Genomic DNA, 16,138 nt, shown 5'->3' on the forward strand with positions numbered 1-16,138 from the left:
TGAAGTGGTGACTGGCCTTCCACTGCCCGTCCCCACGTGGGCAGGACACACCCAGTGTCAGCTTGCTCCTATTTACCACCACTAACTAACGTTTCTCCAGAAACACATCAAAACTAATTGCTCAGGAGGGATATGTTGTCCTGGAGCCTCTCCCCATGCCTTGAGCACCAAGATGTTCCCTGTGCTAGCCACATCCTGCATCCGCTGAGCTTCTAGCAGGGCTGTGTCAGAGGTGACTCTAGACTAGACGTTGGTTCAGATATTCATAATGGTGTTCACTGGTCAGCTATGTGACAGGCGTTATACAAGGATGAGGTAGATGATAGGTAGGTAGATGGTCTCTCATCTCACCACAGCCTGGAAGCATTAAGTCCCCAGTATGCAGATGAGTAAACTGAGGGTCAGAGCCCCACAGTTCACCCAAGGGCACATCGTTATTAGATGGCAAGACTGGGATTTGAACCCTTTTCTGTATGATGCTGTTTTCACTCTACTTTGTCAACTGCTAACTAACCAGCAACTGGACATCCAACCTAATTCAGGAAATATTTAGTGGTGGTTGTGTGCCCGGTTTGGAGATCTGTAAACTCAGGAGAAGCAGTACTGTTGTTGGGGAGGATTAACTGATGTTAACAGGTTAATAATTAGAGAACAGCACAGTACAGAGCATCAGTCTGATGATATCAGAAATGATAATAGCTCATATTTATTAAGTGCGAGCACTTTGATGATCACTTTAAAATCTCACAATAAACTTGTTTTGCAGATGAGAAAAGTGCTGCTTAGCAAGGTTAAGAAAACTGCCCAGAATCACACAGCTGGAAGGGTAGAGTCGGGTCTGTCTCTTTTTTAAAATTCATGCTCTTGACTACCATACTGCCCCACCCTCTCCGACTGCACAAACATTTTATAGCCTCCCACTCTGTCTTATACATTTTGCTAATTGTTTAAAGCATTTAAACTCATTTCTCTAGTGACACTGCCAGCCCCTCAGAGTATAGAGTCGTGTCTCCACGGCAGCTGATGTAGCCCTGGGCACACAGGGGTGCTGAGTAAATTCCTGATGAATGATTAATCTGTGTGATTAATCCTGAGAATTGCAGGATGGAGGAGGGCTTTAAAAGAGAATCTGGAGAGAATGTAAGCTGCTTCCTGCGAGGGCAAAAGCCCAATTCTGTCTTTTGGCAACATAGGATTATGTGCTGAGGGAGCACAATGGGGGAGCTTATCCTGCTCTACTACTGAAAGGAAAAGACAACACCTTTAAAACTCCCAGTGTCTGGGGCTGGCCCCATGGCTTAGAGGTTAAGTGCATGCACTCCGCTGCTGGCGGCCTGGGTTCGGATCCCAGGCGTGCACCCGACGCACCGCCTCTCCGGCCATGCTGAGGCCGCGTTCCACATACAGCAACTAGAAGGACAGAAGGACGTGCAGCTATGACATACAACTATCTACTGGGGCTTTGGGGGAAAAATAAATAAATTAATTAATTAATTAAAACTCCCAGTGTCTGCAGAATAAGCAAGGTCCTATACACCCCTGCCCCATATGGGTCCAGCTGCCCTTTGAGAAGACAGTAGCAGTCAACTACATGTCTGCACTCGGTGCTTGGGCACAAGGATGAAGGGGGCGTCCTTCCTGCCTCAAGCACGATGAGCACAATGGTAGAAGTCAGGGTCAAGCGAAATGCATCAGAGGGACACCTGACCCTGCTGGGAGAGGGAGGAAAATCAGAGGAAGTTCCTAGGAGTTGGCATGTAAACCAAGACTTGAAAGGTGAGTGGGAGAGGTGGGTGTGAAAGGAGCTGTGAGCATCATCCCTTACAGCCCTTGGATCCCTTTCGTACTGCTGGATGTCTGTGGCTATCCAAGAACAGAAATACAGGACTTGAGGGTGCAGTCTTTGTATGTCTGAAAATATCTTTAGTTTGTCCTAATACTTGGTTAATAGTTTATTTAGGATTAATATTCTCTCTCTCTCCCAATTCTATCTTTTTGTGTTCCTTTCAGAGAGAATTTCTCATTTTTTGATCGTCTAGGTAATTAATTTTCTTTTCAGCTGTGTCTATTTTACTATTCAGACCGTCTATTGAGATTTTACTTTCTACCATCATATGTTTGAGTTCCAGAATCTCTAGCTGGTTATTTTTCATAACAGTTTATTCTTGTTTGGTTGAGATTATGACTCATTCTCTTTCTAAAATCCCTTTCAGTCTTCTCTATTAACTCTTTCCTCAGGTTTAATTCTTTCAGTTGATGAGTTGGTTCCTGCCTCCAGTTGTCAGGATGAGCTCCTGGTGAATGTGGCAGTCATTAGTGGTCTGAGAACAGAGTTTCCTGTGCTTCCTGGTGTCAGCAGTCACCCATCCTACCCTCTCTTTCCTGCCCTACCTGGGGGACTCGCCTCTGTGCTCTGCCATTTGCACAAGCAGGGGTAGGGGGTCGGAGGCCCCTCCTCGGTGACCCTTGCCCCAAGGCCCTCTCCTTCTCTTGGTGTCTGTCACCTCTGAACTTGGAGTACTCTAAAGCTGCACCCACTTTTTTCCAGCGGTCTTCTCTGTGTGCGTTGTGGGCCGTGGTTTCCTGCATCAATCTAATCCAGTCAGTCTTCTGTCAACTCCTCCTACTTTCTGGTTCACCAGAGGTATACTTGGCTTCCAGTTTTGTTAGACATTTTTCTTTTTTTGCTTCTGACCTTTTCTGTCGTTTCTAAGGATTTGGGGTAGAAAGGAGAAGCAGACCGGTGTGTCTGGTTTACCATCTTAATCACGCCTTCTGATGACCTGCAGCAGGTGTAGTCCATACCACGGAGTTGGGCGTTGGATTTTTCTCTAGTTACGTCATCACACTAGTCTTTTTCTCCCCGGATGTGAGCTGCTCAGGGAAGAGATCGTATCCTGTACAGGTAATAGAACATGGCACACAATAGGGCGCATAGGAGTTGATAAATAAATACTTATAAATAAATACCCTTTGATGACTCTGCATTTGCTTATGTTGTTCTGTATCTGAAGTGCCCTCCCCTCCTTTTCACCTGGTAAACCCCTAATCTTTCAAAAATCTGCTAAAGTGTCACTGTTGTTACTCCTCTTGGCAGCCATGTTGGGAGAATATGGTGGGGAAGGTTATTCAGACAACCCTCCTGCTGAAAACAACTTAAAGTACTGGATATAATTAATGTTTTAACAGTGTCATTGAAGCATTAAATAGGTGACAAGATAGTGAGGAACGACCAGCCCAAATCTAAGGAAAGGCAGAATCCAGAGAAGTAAATGAGGCTGTGAAGCTGCTTGTACCTCAGGTGAACTTGAGCTTTGGGTCCAGTGGTGCCCAGCAGGACAGAATTCAGGGCCCAGTGACAGTAAGGAGTCTAGTAGTAGACCCTTCCGTCATAAATCTAGGACCCTCAGGGGACTGCAAGGAAAAGTGTCATAGCACAGAATAGTGCAGGAGGGTGAAAAAGCCCTGAGAACTTAAAACCACAATCTAGCTGCCTCTTAGGTCTGCAGCCCAAATTCCCATCACCTGGGTGGTGCAAAGGACCTGAATGCATAGATTTAAAGTCAAGTGATCCCAGACTGGGAATGCCCCCTAGGTGCTTAGCAAAAGCAAATGCATGTCCTCTCTGGAGGAAGTCGTTTTCCTCTTAGGCCTCAGAGAATACCCCCAAAGACATTTTGAAGGATAATGAGCAGCAAACAATAAAAAATAACCAACTATCCAAGGAACCAAGTGAAAACTAGAAGAAACAGTAGACAACAGGGGTGGCCCCATGGCTTAGCGGTTAAGTGCGCGCGCTCTGCTACTGGCAGCCCGGATTTGGATCCCGGGCGCGCACGGACACACTGCTACTCCGGCCATGCTGAGGCCGCGTCCCACATGCAGCAACTAGAAGGATGTGCAGCTATGACATACAACTATCCACTGGGGCTTTGGGGGAAAAATAAGTAAATAAAATTATTAAAAAAAAAAAAAAGAAACAATAGACAAAAATAGACCAATGAAGACTTCAGTTATTTGGATTACCAGATTATAATCAACTATGTTTATTATGTTTAAGGAAAATAGCTGGAAAGAACAAGGACCCATAGAAAGTGAGCTAGCATGTTTGAAAAAGAACCAAAGAGAACTGGTAGAAATGGAAAATACAATAAATGAAATTAAAGATTCTGACGGTGTGGGGTAACAGGAGATTAGAGAGAGATGAAGAGAAGATTGGTGCGCTGGAAGATAGAGCTGAAGAAATGACCCAGAGCATAGCACAGGGAGACAAGGATCTGATAAAGGATAGCTTGAGAAAAACCACAGCAAACTTAATATTAAGTCGTGAGAACTTTCCCTTTCAATAAAGGAACAGGACAAAGATGCCTGTTATCATTTCTTTTCACTGTAGTACTGGAGCTCCTAGCCAGTGCAGAAAGGCTGGGGAAAATGTATAAGGACCAGAAAGGGAAAAACCAAATGGTCATTATCTCAGATAATGTGAATGGGAACAAAGAAAATCCAACAAGAATCTACAAATAAATTATGAGGACTAATAAGAGAGTTTAGTCCTAATAATACTGCTGAACACAAATGTATATATTTCAGTCATATATCTGCAGCAAAGCAGGTAGAAAATAAAATTTTATTTAAAAAAGGTAACATTGATAATAGCATTATAAATATCAAGTATCTAGGAATTGTTCTTAAAAGAGATATCCATGACCTCACAGGGAAAATGATAAGACTTCTTAAAAGGCATTAAAGAAGCCCTGAATGAATAGAGAGAGAGTCCCTGTTTATAAATCAGAAGACTTGTTGTGGTAAAGATATCAGTTCCCCCTAAAATGATCTGTATATTCATACAACCCCAACAAAATCCTCAAGGGGGGACAAGCTGATTCCAATACACATAGATGGACGTGCAAAGAACCAGGAATAGTCGAGACTCTTAAAAAAAAAAAAAAAAAGTGGGAGGCCTTGCTTTAGCAGACATCAAGGCTTGTTCCAGAGCTGTGGTCATTGAGACAGGGTGGCATTGGCGCAGGTGTAGACCACTGGCAGAGCTTGCAGACAGACGTGCGCCCCGTCTGTGTGCCTTGACTCAGGACAGAGACACTGCAGAGCCGCGGGGAGGTGGCCGGGCAGAGCTTAGATGGAGGTCGGAAGTAGCTCCTGGAGGTGAGAGGTGGGAGTTGCCGGCTGGGTAGCTGTCTGGGAGACAGGGAGTCTCTTGGTATGAACTGCATAAAGTCCCTCCCCTCCCCCAGCCTCAGCTTCCCGCCTGTCACATAGGCGGATGGAACTAGACCCTCGGAGGGCGCCTTCCCAGCTCTGGTTTGTTCAGTCCTGGGTTGACCGTAGTGGCCATTGTCTGTCAGCAGAAAGCCAGAGCGTTAGGCAGCCTGCACCTTTGACAACCTTTTGATGCCTCTTCCTTTTGTTCTTCTCAAGGTGTCCCCAAAACAGAGCGCTGAAGACCACCCAGAGAGCAGCAGTGTCTCCGAGTAAGTACGGGGCAGGTGCATCTCCTCTGCCGGGAGTTGCAGGTTCTTCTCTGGGTGCCCCAGAGCCCTCCTGGCCCCCATTTTCTCCGGGTCCCGCTCATTTTCCAGACGCAGCTCCCTCTTTCAGTGCAGAGCTCTATCCCTGGGGGAGGGTCCCGCTCTATCCCTGGGGGAGGGTCCCAGCCACGGGAAAGTGTGGAAGCCTTCCAGTCTCACAGCAGCTTTGACCTCCCTCCTCAACAGGCCAAGGCTCAGATCATACAGGGCGTCCCGACCTCCCCGTTCCTGTCCCCACCCTCACTCATCCACTCAGAAGCTGCACAGTGGCGCGTCTGTGAGTGAGACACTGACCTTGGCCTTCAGGAGTTTACAGCCTAGAGGGCTGACAGTGTTATCAGGAAAACACATTTAAAATCCCTGGAAAAGATCAGCTGAGGGCCCCAGGCCCAGAGACCAGGCCTCCTCTGTCTGCTCCAGGCCATCCCGCCCGGCCCTGGGCCGCGTGAGGGTTCCAGGGCGCCAGGAGGCTTGGCTGGGATGACCTTGTACTCCTGGCCCATCCCCCTTGGCTTCCTTGTCTCTAAAGGGGTGACAGTGATCTGCCCCTCGTCTCGGGGATGCGGGTGATTGTGGTGCTCAAGACCATGGTTGTGAAAATTCTGGCTTAACACCTATTTTTATCACCCATTCCAAATGGTTTCTGGGCAGAACCTTGCTGGTTTCCCTTATTTAACAAACATTTGCGGGGGTCCTTCCCTGAAGAGCGAGGTCTCTTCGGAACTGCAGGCGGTGGGCTCAGGGGAGGTCAGAGAAGGGACAGGAGCAGCCGAGGGCTCGTGGAGGAGCTGGTGTTTAAAGTGGTTTGAGGGACCCATCGGAGTTCACCGAGGAGAGAAGCGGAAAGGGGCATTCCAGGTGGTGGGACCCGCATACGCCAGACATAGAGGTCTGAACAGCATCATTCATTCGGGACACTGCACGCAGGCTGGCGGCGTTTAGCACAGGGTCAGTGGGAGGAAAAGGAGAGAGAGAAGTCTTGAAATGTAAGGAGGGCCTTGAACGCCAGGCTGAAACCCTGGCCATTGCTGTCAAGTAGGAGAGGGCTGGCACGGGCTCTGGGCTTTGGGACACCACCGTGGAGCTGAGGGTGAAGCAGGGACAGAGTTACGTGGGCTCTGCCCTCACCCCAGCAGCCAGGGCCAGGAACCTGTTCAGTGCAGTGGAGAATCCTGGTCCTGCCTCACGCCCCCTCCTCCTCAGGGTGGGCTTGTGCCGGCCGTGCTCTCCCGTGCTGGGCTGGGGCTCTGTGCCAGCTGCAGTGACCTGCCCCGGGGGCAGGGCCGGCTCTGCTCAGCTGACCCAGACGCTGTGCACATGGCTCTCTGCTGAGGCCCTGGCCTAGTCCTGCCTGTGGGCCCAGCGCAGTGCCAACCCAGCTCAGTCCTGGCTGATGTTTCTACTGATTTTAAAGATAATTAGCAGTGACTTTCTCTAGTTTTCATCAACCCAAGGAATTTAGGAGAATTAAATTCTACCTTGGACAAATTAGCTGTTTCTTCTTATTTTTAAATGAATAGGTCCCTTCACCTCACATGCACACTCCAGGACATCCCTCATGCTTCTATTACCACCCTTGCCAGGAGCACTTCATTCCTTCATTCATTTACTCATTCACTACTCACTCAGTACACTTTAATGGGAGCGTCCTGAGTACCACACGAGGTAGTGGGGCTCAGGGCTAGGTGGGCTCTGTCAGCCCGCCCTGGAGCAGTGGTGGGAAGGAGGAGAGTCACGCAGGCAGGATCAGCACTGGGAGACTGGGAGCAAGCTCCAAGGCCCCCCGGGCCTTCCCCAGGGTCAGGGCTGGCAGCAGCCGCAGCCTCTGTTCCCCAAACTTGGGCTCCTTGGCCTTTAGAGAGAGCCCCTTTGGGGAGGGAGCAGCGGGCCTCCTGCCCCCCATCCGCTGTGGGTTCTCACAGCACCCGGGATCCTCTGCCAGCCAGGACCTCCACACCCAGCTCCGCCTCCCTCCCGGCACACAGATCTCAGACACTGGCCCTCTTCCGTTCTGGTTGCTGCAGCCCCACCGTTCCTTCCCCCGACAACTTCCCCACCCCCAGCTCTGCTGTCAGAATCCCTCAAAGCAATGTTTCAAGGAGAGATGTCCTAATGTCTGCAGTTAACTTGGAAATTCATCTAGAAATCAGATGAAATTGAGGGATACGTGATAAAGTAAATACAGCAAAATATTGCAAAAAATATATATTAATCTTTGAATCTACAATTTCAACTTTTTTGTATGCTTGAAAGTCTTCGTAAAAAATGTTGAAAAGAAAAATCCTCCAAAGCCCGGTTCAGATATCTCTTCCTCAAGAACCCTCCCCTCTTCCCTCCCTCCTCGTCAACCTGGCATCTCTCCCTCCTTCAACGGCACCCAGCCTCTGCCACATGGGACCTGTAAGGTACCAGGTACATGTGACAGTCTGTCTTATCTCCTCACTCTTCTCAGCCTCATGAAGCCAGGACAGGTATCCGACTCACCTCTGGTCCCTCACAGCACTAGGCACATAGTAGGTGCTTCATAGATGCTTGTTGTAGGGAATGTTTGATGTGAACCTGGTTATGTGGGCCTTGACCCCCGTGTCCTGACCATCCTCAGTGACGTCCACATCCTTCTCCTGGGGGGCGGGGGGTATGGAGACAGCAGAGCTGGGCCACTGGGGCTGGCTCTGAGGACAGGGCTGGGCTGCCTGACCTGAAGTCTGTGAGGATTGGGTAACAGAAGCCTAGGGCCCATGGAGGGGAGATAGGGATTCTGGAAGCTCCTCTCTACAGCTGCTGCTGAAATTCACTTGTTATTTATTCTGCAAATGCTATTGGGGTACCTCCTGTAGTCAGTGCCCCATTTTCCTAATAAGTAAGATACAAGACGTGATTTGCCCATGGTCAGTGGGCTAGTAAATTCTAGACCCAATAGAACAATACAAATGCCTCAGGCCTCTTGTCTCATTTAGCATGTGGGTTCTGTAGCCCAATTATAATCAATTTTTTTTTAATGCATGACTTTAGGAATCCTTGCTGAAGAAAAACTGACACAGTGAATTATAATTTAAACAAAGATTTGTTTCAGGAGTGTGCTAACTTCCCAAAAGTCCCTTTAAGATCTGTCTCTCCCTTTTAATGGAGATGCCCCGTCTGGTTCTCCAGGCTCCCAGGCCGTTGGTGGAGTGTTGCCAGTCAGACAGGCAGAGGTGGGTGTGAGGCTGAGCGGAGCCCCAGGCCCTCGCAGACCCAGGCGCTGCCCGCTGTGACCACCACACCAGCCAGGGAGCCACTGCTGTCAGCCGCCCCTGCCAGCCCCGCCTCCTCTACCCCTTTCTGCCTGGTGTCCCAACTACAGGGAGTGTCTGGTGCCTGGGGAGAAGGGCCTTGTGGAGCCCATGGGACGGGGTGAGGAGAATCTGCTGCCAGGTCACCGTGTGACCACAGGGAGGTCATTTCTCCCCCCGTGGCTTCAGCTTCCACATCTACAAAGGGGGCTGGCCTGGGTGACCCCAGAGGGGCTTTTTTCCTGCTGGGAGGTCCCCAGGCCCAGAAGTGATGCCCTGGGATTCCTAAAGGGCAGCTGGCTTCCTGCTCGATCCCCTGGCTTGGCCAAGAGACCCTGTTGCCCTTGAGGGTGCTTGAGGAGCCTCATCCTCATTCCTTCTCCCTGGTGATCTTCCTGAGCCCTGGAGGGTGGGAGGAGCAGGAAGTGACACTGGCCAGGCCCCTCCTGGGATCTTAGAACCATGCTGACTGCGTAGGAGCTGCTTCTGTCCAGTGCTTCCCGGTGCCAAGCTCCGTGCTGGACACATGCCGTTCAGTCTCGTCTAGCCCTCAGGTGGGCTTGTTGAAAGGCTCCACCTGTTACAGACAGGGAGAGTAAGGCAGGTAAACGACTCGTCCACGGGCACATGGCTCCTGAGCCAGCTCAAACCCGACCACCTCCGAAGCTTTGCTTTTTCCACTGTGTCTCAAGGGGAAGAAGGAACAGGCACTGAGCACCTTCAGGGACAGGCAGTGGGCCAGGAAGTGATAACAACCACAGCAATGCTGTTTCCTGAGCGCTGGGCTGCTCGGTGCCCAGAGCCAGCTGTGCAGGAGGTGCGTGTCGTCTCCGGGCGTGGGGCAGTGGGGTCCCACTGTTAGGCCCTCATCCTTCCTGTTGAGTGCTGGGGGCCTGTTAGGCTGCACACACCCCTAGGTGACAGTCAAGTGGTACTCCTGGGGCCTTGCATTCTGGAAGAGTGGACAGGGTCTGGAGGCTGCTCTCTGAACATCAGTCAGGAGCATGTCGGCAGTCATCAGATGGGTCTCAGAGATCGTCCAGTCCAGCACCCCCAAGCTCACACGTGGGGAAACAGAGGCCAGGAAGGGAGGTCTCACCTGACCTGCCTGGCAGAGCAGCGCTGGCCCCTTCCCTAGCACAGTAGCAAGTCTCTGGCTGGTGGGTGGGAGGTCACCGTCCTACGCCTGGCAGTGGGTAGCTCTGGCCTAACTCTGCCGAGCCTCTCAGGAGCTGCAAACCTCGTGCCCCCTCAAAGGCAGCCCCTCCAGCGGGCAGCACCCAGCCTGGCTCAGGCTTCATACCCTCCCCCATCAAAGGTGCCTTGAGGGGGGCAAGGCCAGGCACAGGTCGACACCATGGGGCAGCCTGAAGGACAGGGAAGTCCCGGGGGTCCCCCATCAAAGGTACCTTGAGGGGGGCAAGGCCAGGCACAGGTCGACACCATGGGGCAGCCTGAAGGACAGGGAAGTCCTGGGGGCACAGTGGGCACCACCCTGAAGTCCCAACAAAGCCCAGAAAGTCTGAGGGGGAGTGGGCAGCCGGGTCCAGGCTGGTGGGAGCCACTTTCTGGAGCCCAGGCGGCAGGAACAGAAGCCTGGCTCTGGTCACTTCTCAGTACCCTGCCCAGCGGGTTGGGGGAGTGGCCGGGATCCCGATGCCTCATCCTGTCGTATGGTAGCAGCTCCTATGAGACCTGCCAAAGGTGCAGATGCAGGGAGTAAGTCAGGAAGGTGGACATGGCGACACCACTTCCGTTTGCCGAGAGTCACATGGTGTTCATGCGTTATCTTACTTATGCCTCAGAATGAACTTCTGAGTACAGCTCCATTTTAGAGAAAAAAATTGTCCCTGAGCTAGTAAGTGGCAGAGCTGGGATGCCAACTGGGTCTTTCCATCCCCAGGGCCCTCAGCCTTCAACACTGCAGGCACTGGCTTCCTCGCAGGGTAAGGTCTCAGCAGATGGAACCTTGGGAGTGAAGCCGGAGAAACAGGCAGAGGCCTGCTCGTATAAGAGATTGAGAAGTTGTCCCCAGAGCAGAGGTTTTCGGTTTTGGTTTTAGGATGGATCAGAATTCCATAAAGGGGCCATTGTGATTGTCCAGTAGAGATGGTGAGTTTCAAGACAACGTCTTGCCTCCTGATACCCCTGTCTGTGTTTCTGGCTTGCAGAGCTCCAGGCAGCAGCCACAAGAGGCCTGAGAGGCAGTCGGCCGTCTCCTACGACTACTCAGAAGAGGAGCTGATGGCGAGCATCGAGCAGGAGTACTGCCGCTGAGGCCGGCAGGGCAGCAGCCCCGCAGTCGCCCGCCAGCCAGCACTCTGCTCCTCCGAGACCGGCTGCACCTGACCAGGCCTCTTGGGAACCTGGGCTGGGGGTGTGCATCCCCCTGCCCTGCCCAGGGCTCTGGCTGGAGCTGAGCCACCTCCAACGTGCAGTTACTCCCGGATCTTTCAAAACCGGCCTTTTCAAATCCATTTCGGACAGGCCTGAGCGTGGCCGGCTGCTGGCCATCACGCTTGCTGGCAAGAGGTGGTCAGCGTGCAGAGAGGCCAGAAGGAGGGCACAGGTGCTGCCCCACAGGTGTGTAGGCAGGTGATCTCCCAGATGCCTGCCCCGCCTCTCAGTCTCTGGGGAGGGCCGGTCTGCAAGGCTCTCCTGGAGCCCAAAATGCTTCCCCTTTCTGATGGCCCGCTCCCCACCTGGGCTCCCCACATTAGCTGAATATGGTGGACCAGATGCCTTGGGGTCTCTAACACACATCCCACGGCCTTCAGGAAGGTTCCTCCATGGAGGGTGCACCAAGGTGTGCCCTTCTGAGCCCGAAGGAGTCACCCTCAATTCTGCAAATGAATAGCCTGGAGAGTTGAAATGCAGATTCTGATTTCGTGGCTTGGGCAGGGCCTGAGAGTCTGCATTTCTAGCCAGTTCTGTGGTGAGACCCAAGCTCCTGGATCCCAGCCACGCTTGGAATAGCAAGGATTGAGTCTAAGCGTTAGCCCTCATCTGACTCTTCCTCCCCCGGTGCTGGAGGCTGCTCAGGGCCACAGCCCGCCTGCCTCCCTGAAGAGAGGCCTGTTCCTCCGCGGTGGGTCTGGTGGCACGGGAGAGCACTGGATGGGGGCCGGAGACCCCTGTTCTGGTCTTGCCTCTTGCACTAACTTGCAGTCACTTTCCCCCCTGGACCTCAGTTTTCCTCTCTAGAAAGTGAGTCCTGGAGGCTCTTTGAGGCGCTCCCCTGCTCTGACAATCTGAAATGACACAATTCCAGGCTTCCTTGATCTCCACTGCTTCCCCACCCCTGTGGGGCATGGAACTGCTTCCCCTGCTTAGGGTGCGTGCCTGGCCCCACCCACCCGGAAAGGGTCTTCAGGGCCACCTGCTCTCACCTGAAAAATGCCTGATGGGACCTTTTCACTCTCTTCCCACCTGGTGGAAGGTAGAGAATCACAGCAATGAAGTCGGAAGAACCCTAGAATGTTCCTTGCTGACAAAAGGCCAACTTGCCAAGGACACCCTGTGAATCCAAGGCAGGGCCAGGAGAGAGCCGCAGCCTGACGGGAAGGTGGGACTTCTGCCGTCGGCCCTGATGGCTGCTCTCTGCAAGTTCAGGGTCGCGAGCAGTCGGGAGGCCAGGAGGCAGGCCCCTCCAGAGCAGCTGGCAAGGGCATTGGTACAAAGGGGCACGTGAGGTGACAGCAGCTTTTACCCAAGCTAGAAGAGGTCTCAGCTGGTCCCACATTTACCACCAACACAGCAGCCTCCCTGGCGTCGCCTGAAAGATGCAAGAACATCTTGGAAACTGACAAATGGCCACTTGGCCCTTCCCCCAGACCCACAGGCCTGTTGCTGTCACGGGCAAATGGGCGTTTCCGTGAACTTTGATTACTTGACGAGTGCCTTTGATCAGATGTTCCATAGCTGGGAGATTTTTACTGGGAAACCAGAGGATGGAGCGATGGAGCCTTCCAACAAATGCCCCTGGAGGGTTGGCTCAGAACCTCCCCAAAGCAAGAGCTATTTCTCATCCAAGCCCAAATCATGTCTTTTGATACAAAGATTAAAGCCATTACTATTTTAATAATACAAACATTTCTTTTAAAAGAAGTTAAAAGTTTATTTCTCACCACCAGATGGATCAGGCCTTGAATTTAATGATGTAAAATGTTTATAATTTTACATCATTTTGTTAAAATGGAAGATACTCAGCCGGTTTCCAAGATAAAGATGATATCTCTGCATTTTCCAGTGGAAACCTCATAAAACCCTTAATGAGATAAAAGTGTTAAGAAAGAAAATGCCTCGTGTAGTTGCAGTCTATGGCGATGTCAAGACGAATGCACTTAATCAAGGCTAAGAGGTCACAGCTCTTGTTCTCAGGTCTTTTTTTTTTTAATTCCCTGAATTCAGGAAAGTGTCTTCTGTACAGCAGTGGGCGAATAAAGCAGTGCACCAGCCGTGAAGCATGCCGTTCTCTGACCATGAGGTGGAGGGCAGCTGGGTGGGCCTGCGGAGTGCTTCTTGCACTAAGCGTGTGCAGAGTGCCTACTGTGTGCGCAGCGCGGCTTCAGGCCTCCTCCTGGTTGCTCAGTGTTGTTTCTGAGCTGAGCCTTCTGCTCTGGAGCTGAGTGTGGGATCCGCTCAGGGACAGGGAGGAACGTGGCTAAAACGTCTCACAGGAAGGAAAGTGTCTCACAGTTGACTGTGATGATGACACCCGTGAATGTCTGGTGAAGTCTAAGTACCGTAATTGTGTCTCCTGGTTTCTGTGCTGTGCGAGTTCCTTTGAGATGCTACAGAACACCAGGACTTTAGAAAATGTGCTCCATTCCCAGCTCTAAGAAACGTGTCCGTGTTCTTGGGGAAGGAGCAGAGCCGCGCCGTTGCCCTCCTCCTGGCACATGCCCTCTGGAGCCTCTCCTCTCCTGCCCAAGGGGTCCTGGCCTGGTTCAGTCTCCCTGCTCTTCACCGTGAGATGAGCTTTTCTAAGACGTTCCCCTTTGATGTTCCGGAGTCTTGGAGCCACTTCTCGCTGGGCTGCCTGCCCCAGGCTGTACTGAGCCAGCACTGGCGGATGCCCTGAAGAGTCTGTCAATGCCGCACTCGTTCATACACACCTCCTGGGCCCCTGCTGCTGTGAGCCTGGCCCTCTGATAGATGCTGGGGTTCAGCATAGCAAGATCTGGTCTCCGCCAGTGAGGACGTGCTGTTTCTAGTGGCAGAAGCACACCCGTAAACATCTCTTCACTCGCAGAAGGTACAGGCTGTCAAAGAAGCGTAGCCAAAGGCCCACTGAAGGTCTAACCTACGTGGGAGTGGGGTCTGGGTTCTTTTTCTGTTCTGGCAATAATTAGGAGGAAAGCCTTCCTGGTTGCCATTGAGAGGATAAATCACATTTGAGGCTCTGCAGCTCAGTGCCTTCCTCTGAGAGGGAGGCAACGTAAAATCAGACCTTTGGTGTGGTGACATCGGGACCCCCTGGAACAAATCAGACCTTAACAGTACGGCGGGCTCTCTTTTCTGACGTGATGAAACTCTTTAGTTTCCAGAGTTGGAAAGAAAAGCTGCCTTTTCTGTGGGGTGTGGACCCTGGGAAGGAAAGGTGATACTCATTTTAAGTCCTCAAGAGGTGGACTACACCTGATGGACATCGTGGCTTCATGTGGCACTGAGGGCACAGGGCTGTCCTTCCAAGATCAGGCCTCTGCCCAGGTCAGGAGCCTGTGACCAGTTGTCAACGGTGACACCATGTGGCAGCAAGAATCACAGCAGCGGTGTAGGCTTGGGCTTCATGGCTCTATCCCTGAGGAGTGGCTGTTGGAAAGACCTCAAGTGGGGCTAACTAAGCCCCGTGAGGTTTAGGACAATTTGTAGGGAAGGGGAGAAACTGCAGAGATTGGGGCCAACTTTCCTACTAATCTGGCAGGAGAGGAATTGAGTGAAAAATAAAAAAAAATTGTGACCTTAGTAGCACCTTACTTTAGTGAAGCACAGATTACAGAAAGAAACATTCTTTTTTTTTTTAAAATTTATACAATAGCTACTTGAAGAGGGCTCGCTCCATGCCATGCTCTGTGCTAGGCAGGCCCTGAAGGTATAAAATTAAGATGCGATAGGAGTGAGCAAAATGCGGCAGAAGCAGAGGCGCCAGGCAGATAATTCTGCCTACATTGTCTGGATTCCTGCGGGCCACGCTGCTCACCCGTCCTTGGAAAACATGGGGTTAGAAGTAGCCAGCTCCCTGAGGAGGCCATTCAGCTTCTGTCTGTAACAAGAGCTGGAGGGGTGAGCTGCCAGGATAGCCCCAGGTGGCGGAAGGTGGCCCGGACCCCAGTCTTGGCCTCACTGTCCAGCATGTGATCTCGGGATCTTGGCTTCCTCATCCTTGCAGTAAGCAGATGGCCTGTGCTTCCGACTGCCCACAATTACTGGGAGGCCTGAATGACAAATGGCCAGCTGGGTGCTCTGTCACTGCAAAGTCCATATAAGTAAGAGGTGAGGGCCTGGTCATGTGGAAGGGGGACCCTCTCGGGCCCCTCAGTGTAGGTGGGGGAGCTGGTCTGTGCCTGTGGCTGCTCCACAGGAGGCCAGCTAGTTCTGGGGTTTGGGGTTTGGTCTACCAAGAGGCACAACTCTCCTCAGGGACCCCCCTGAGATTACAAATGAAGACCCATGGCTTCCAGCCCTACCGCATTTGCCAGCAAGAATTCTGCATTTTTCTGTCGTCCCTACATAAATGTTTCTGAGGTTCCCCCAGAGGTGTTTCTATGGATTCTGTGTCACCTGCAGAGGAGCCGGTGCTCAACTGCGCCCCCTTGAGGCCAACTTCAGGCCTCCAGGCCCTCTGAGTGAACTCAATGGCTTCAAGGGCCCCTGCAGCTGCCAAAGCAAGATCCCAGGGTCTTTTGGGGTCGGGGGTGTGTGTGTGGACATATACACTCACTTTGTGATACTTTAGTAGGAATGTCCCTCAGCAAAACCACCTGGGCACCTCATGTCACAGCTTTTAATTCCCACACACCAAGCCATCTCCCCTGCTTCGAATACTGAGCCAGGTGGGCATGGGGTTGGGGACCTGCACACACTGAGCCCCAGGCCCAGCCAAGGTCCTTTCCCACTGTGTGCACCCTCTGTGCTTTCTCTGAGAAGGCTTATCCTCAAGAGCCCAGATCTAACGATGTAGGGTCACCCTTTGAGAAGCCATTAAAAGCTTCTCTTCAGCCCTCTGTCCTGTGACCCCTTGCCACCTTGGCGTGGACCCTCAGCACCATCTCCTCACCTTGGGGACTCCTCTGGGTCCCATCTGAGTTCTCCTCCCTG

At 52.0% G+C, this 16,138-nt stretch overlaps 1 protein-coding gene across 1 annotated transcript in view; it reads left to right on the top strand.

The window, feature by feature from the left end:
• The window catches only part of CYS1 (cystin 1), a 29,108-nt gene extending 14,323 nt beyond the window's left edge, over window positions 1–14,785 (top strand). Inside the window, exons 2-3 of the mRNA XM_087437165.1 lie at window positions 5,437–5,489; window positions 10,990–14,785. Of these exons, the coding sequence (XP_087293291.1) occupies window positions 5,437–5,489; window positions 10,990–11,095 (159 nt within the window). The 3' untranslated portion in view covers window positions 11,096–14,785. The remainder of the gene's footprint in view (window positions 1–5,436; window positions 5,490–10,989) is intronic.
• Window positions 14,786–16,138: the final 1,353 nt, after the last annotated feature.

The sequence above is a fragment of the Ceratotherium simum genome, chromosome 11 (assembly GCF_057802395.1).
Source record: "Ceratotherium simum simum isolate JZ-2026a chromosome 11, ASM5780239v1, whole genome shotgun sequence".
Lineage (NCBI taxonomy): Eukaryota > Metazoa > Chordata > Mammalia > Perissodactyla > Rhinocerotidae > Ceratotherium > Ceratotherium simum.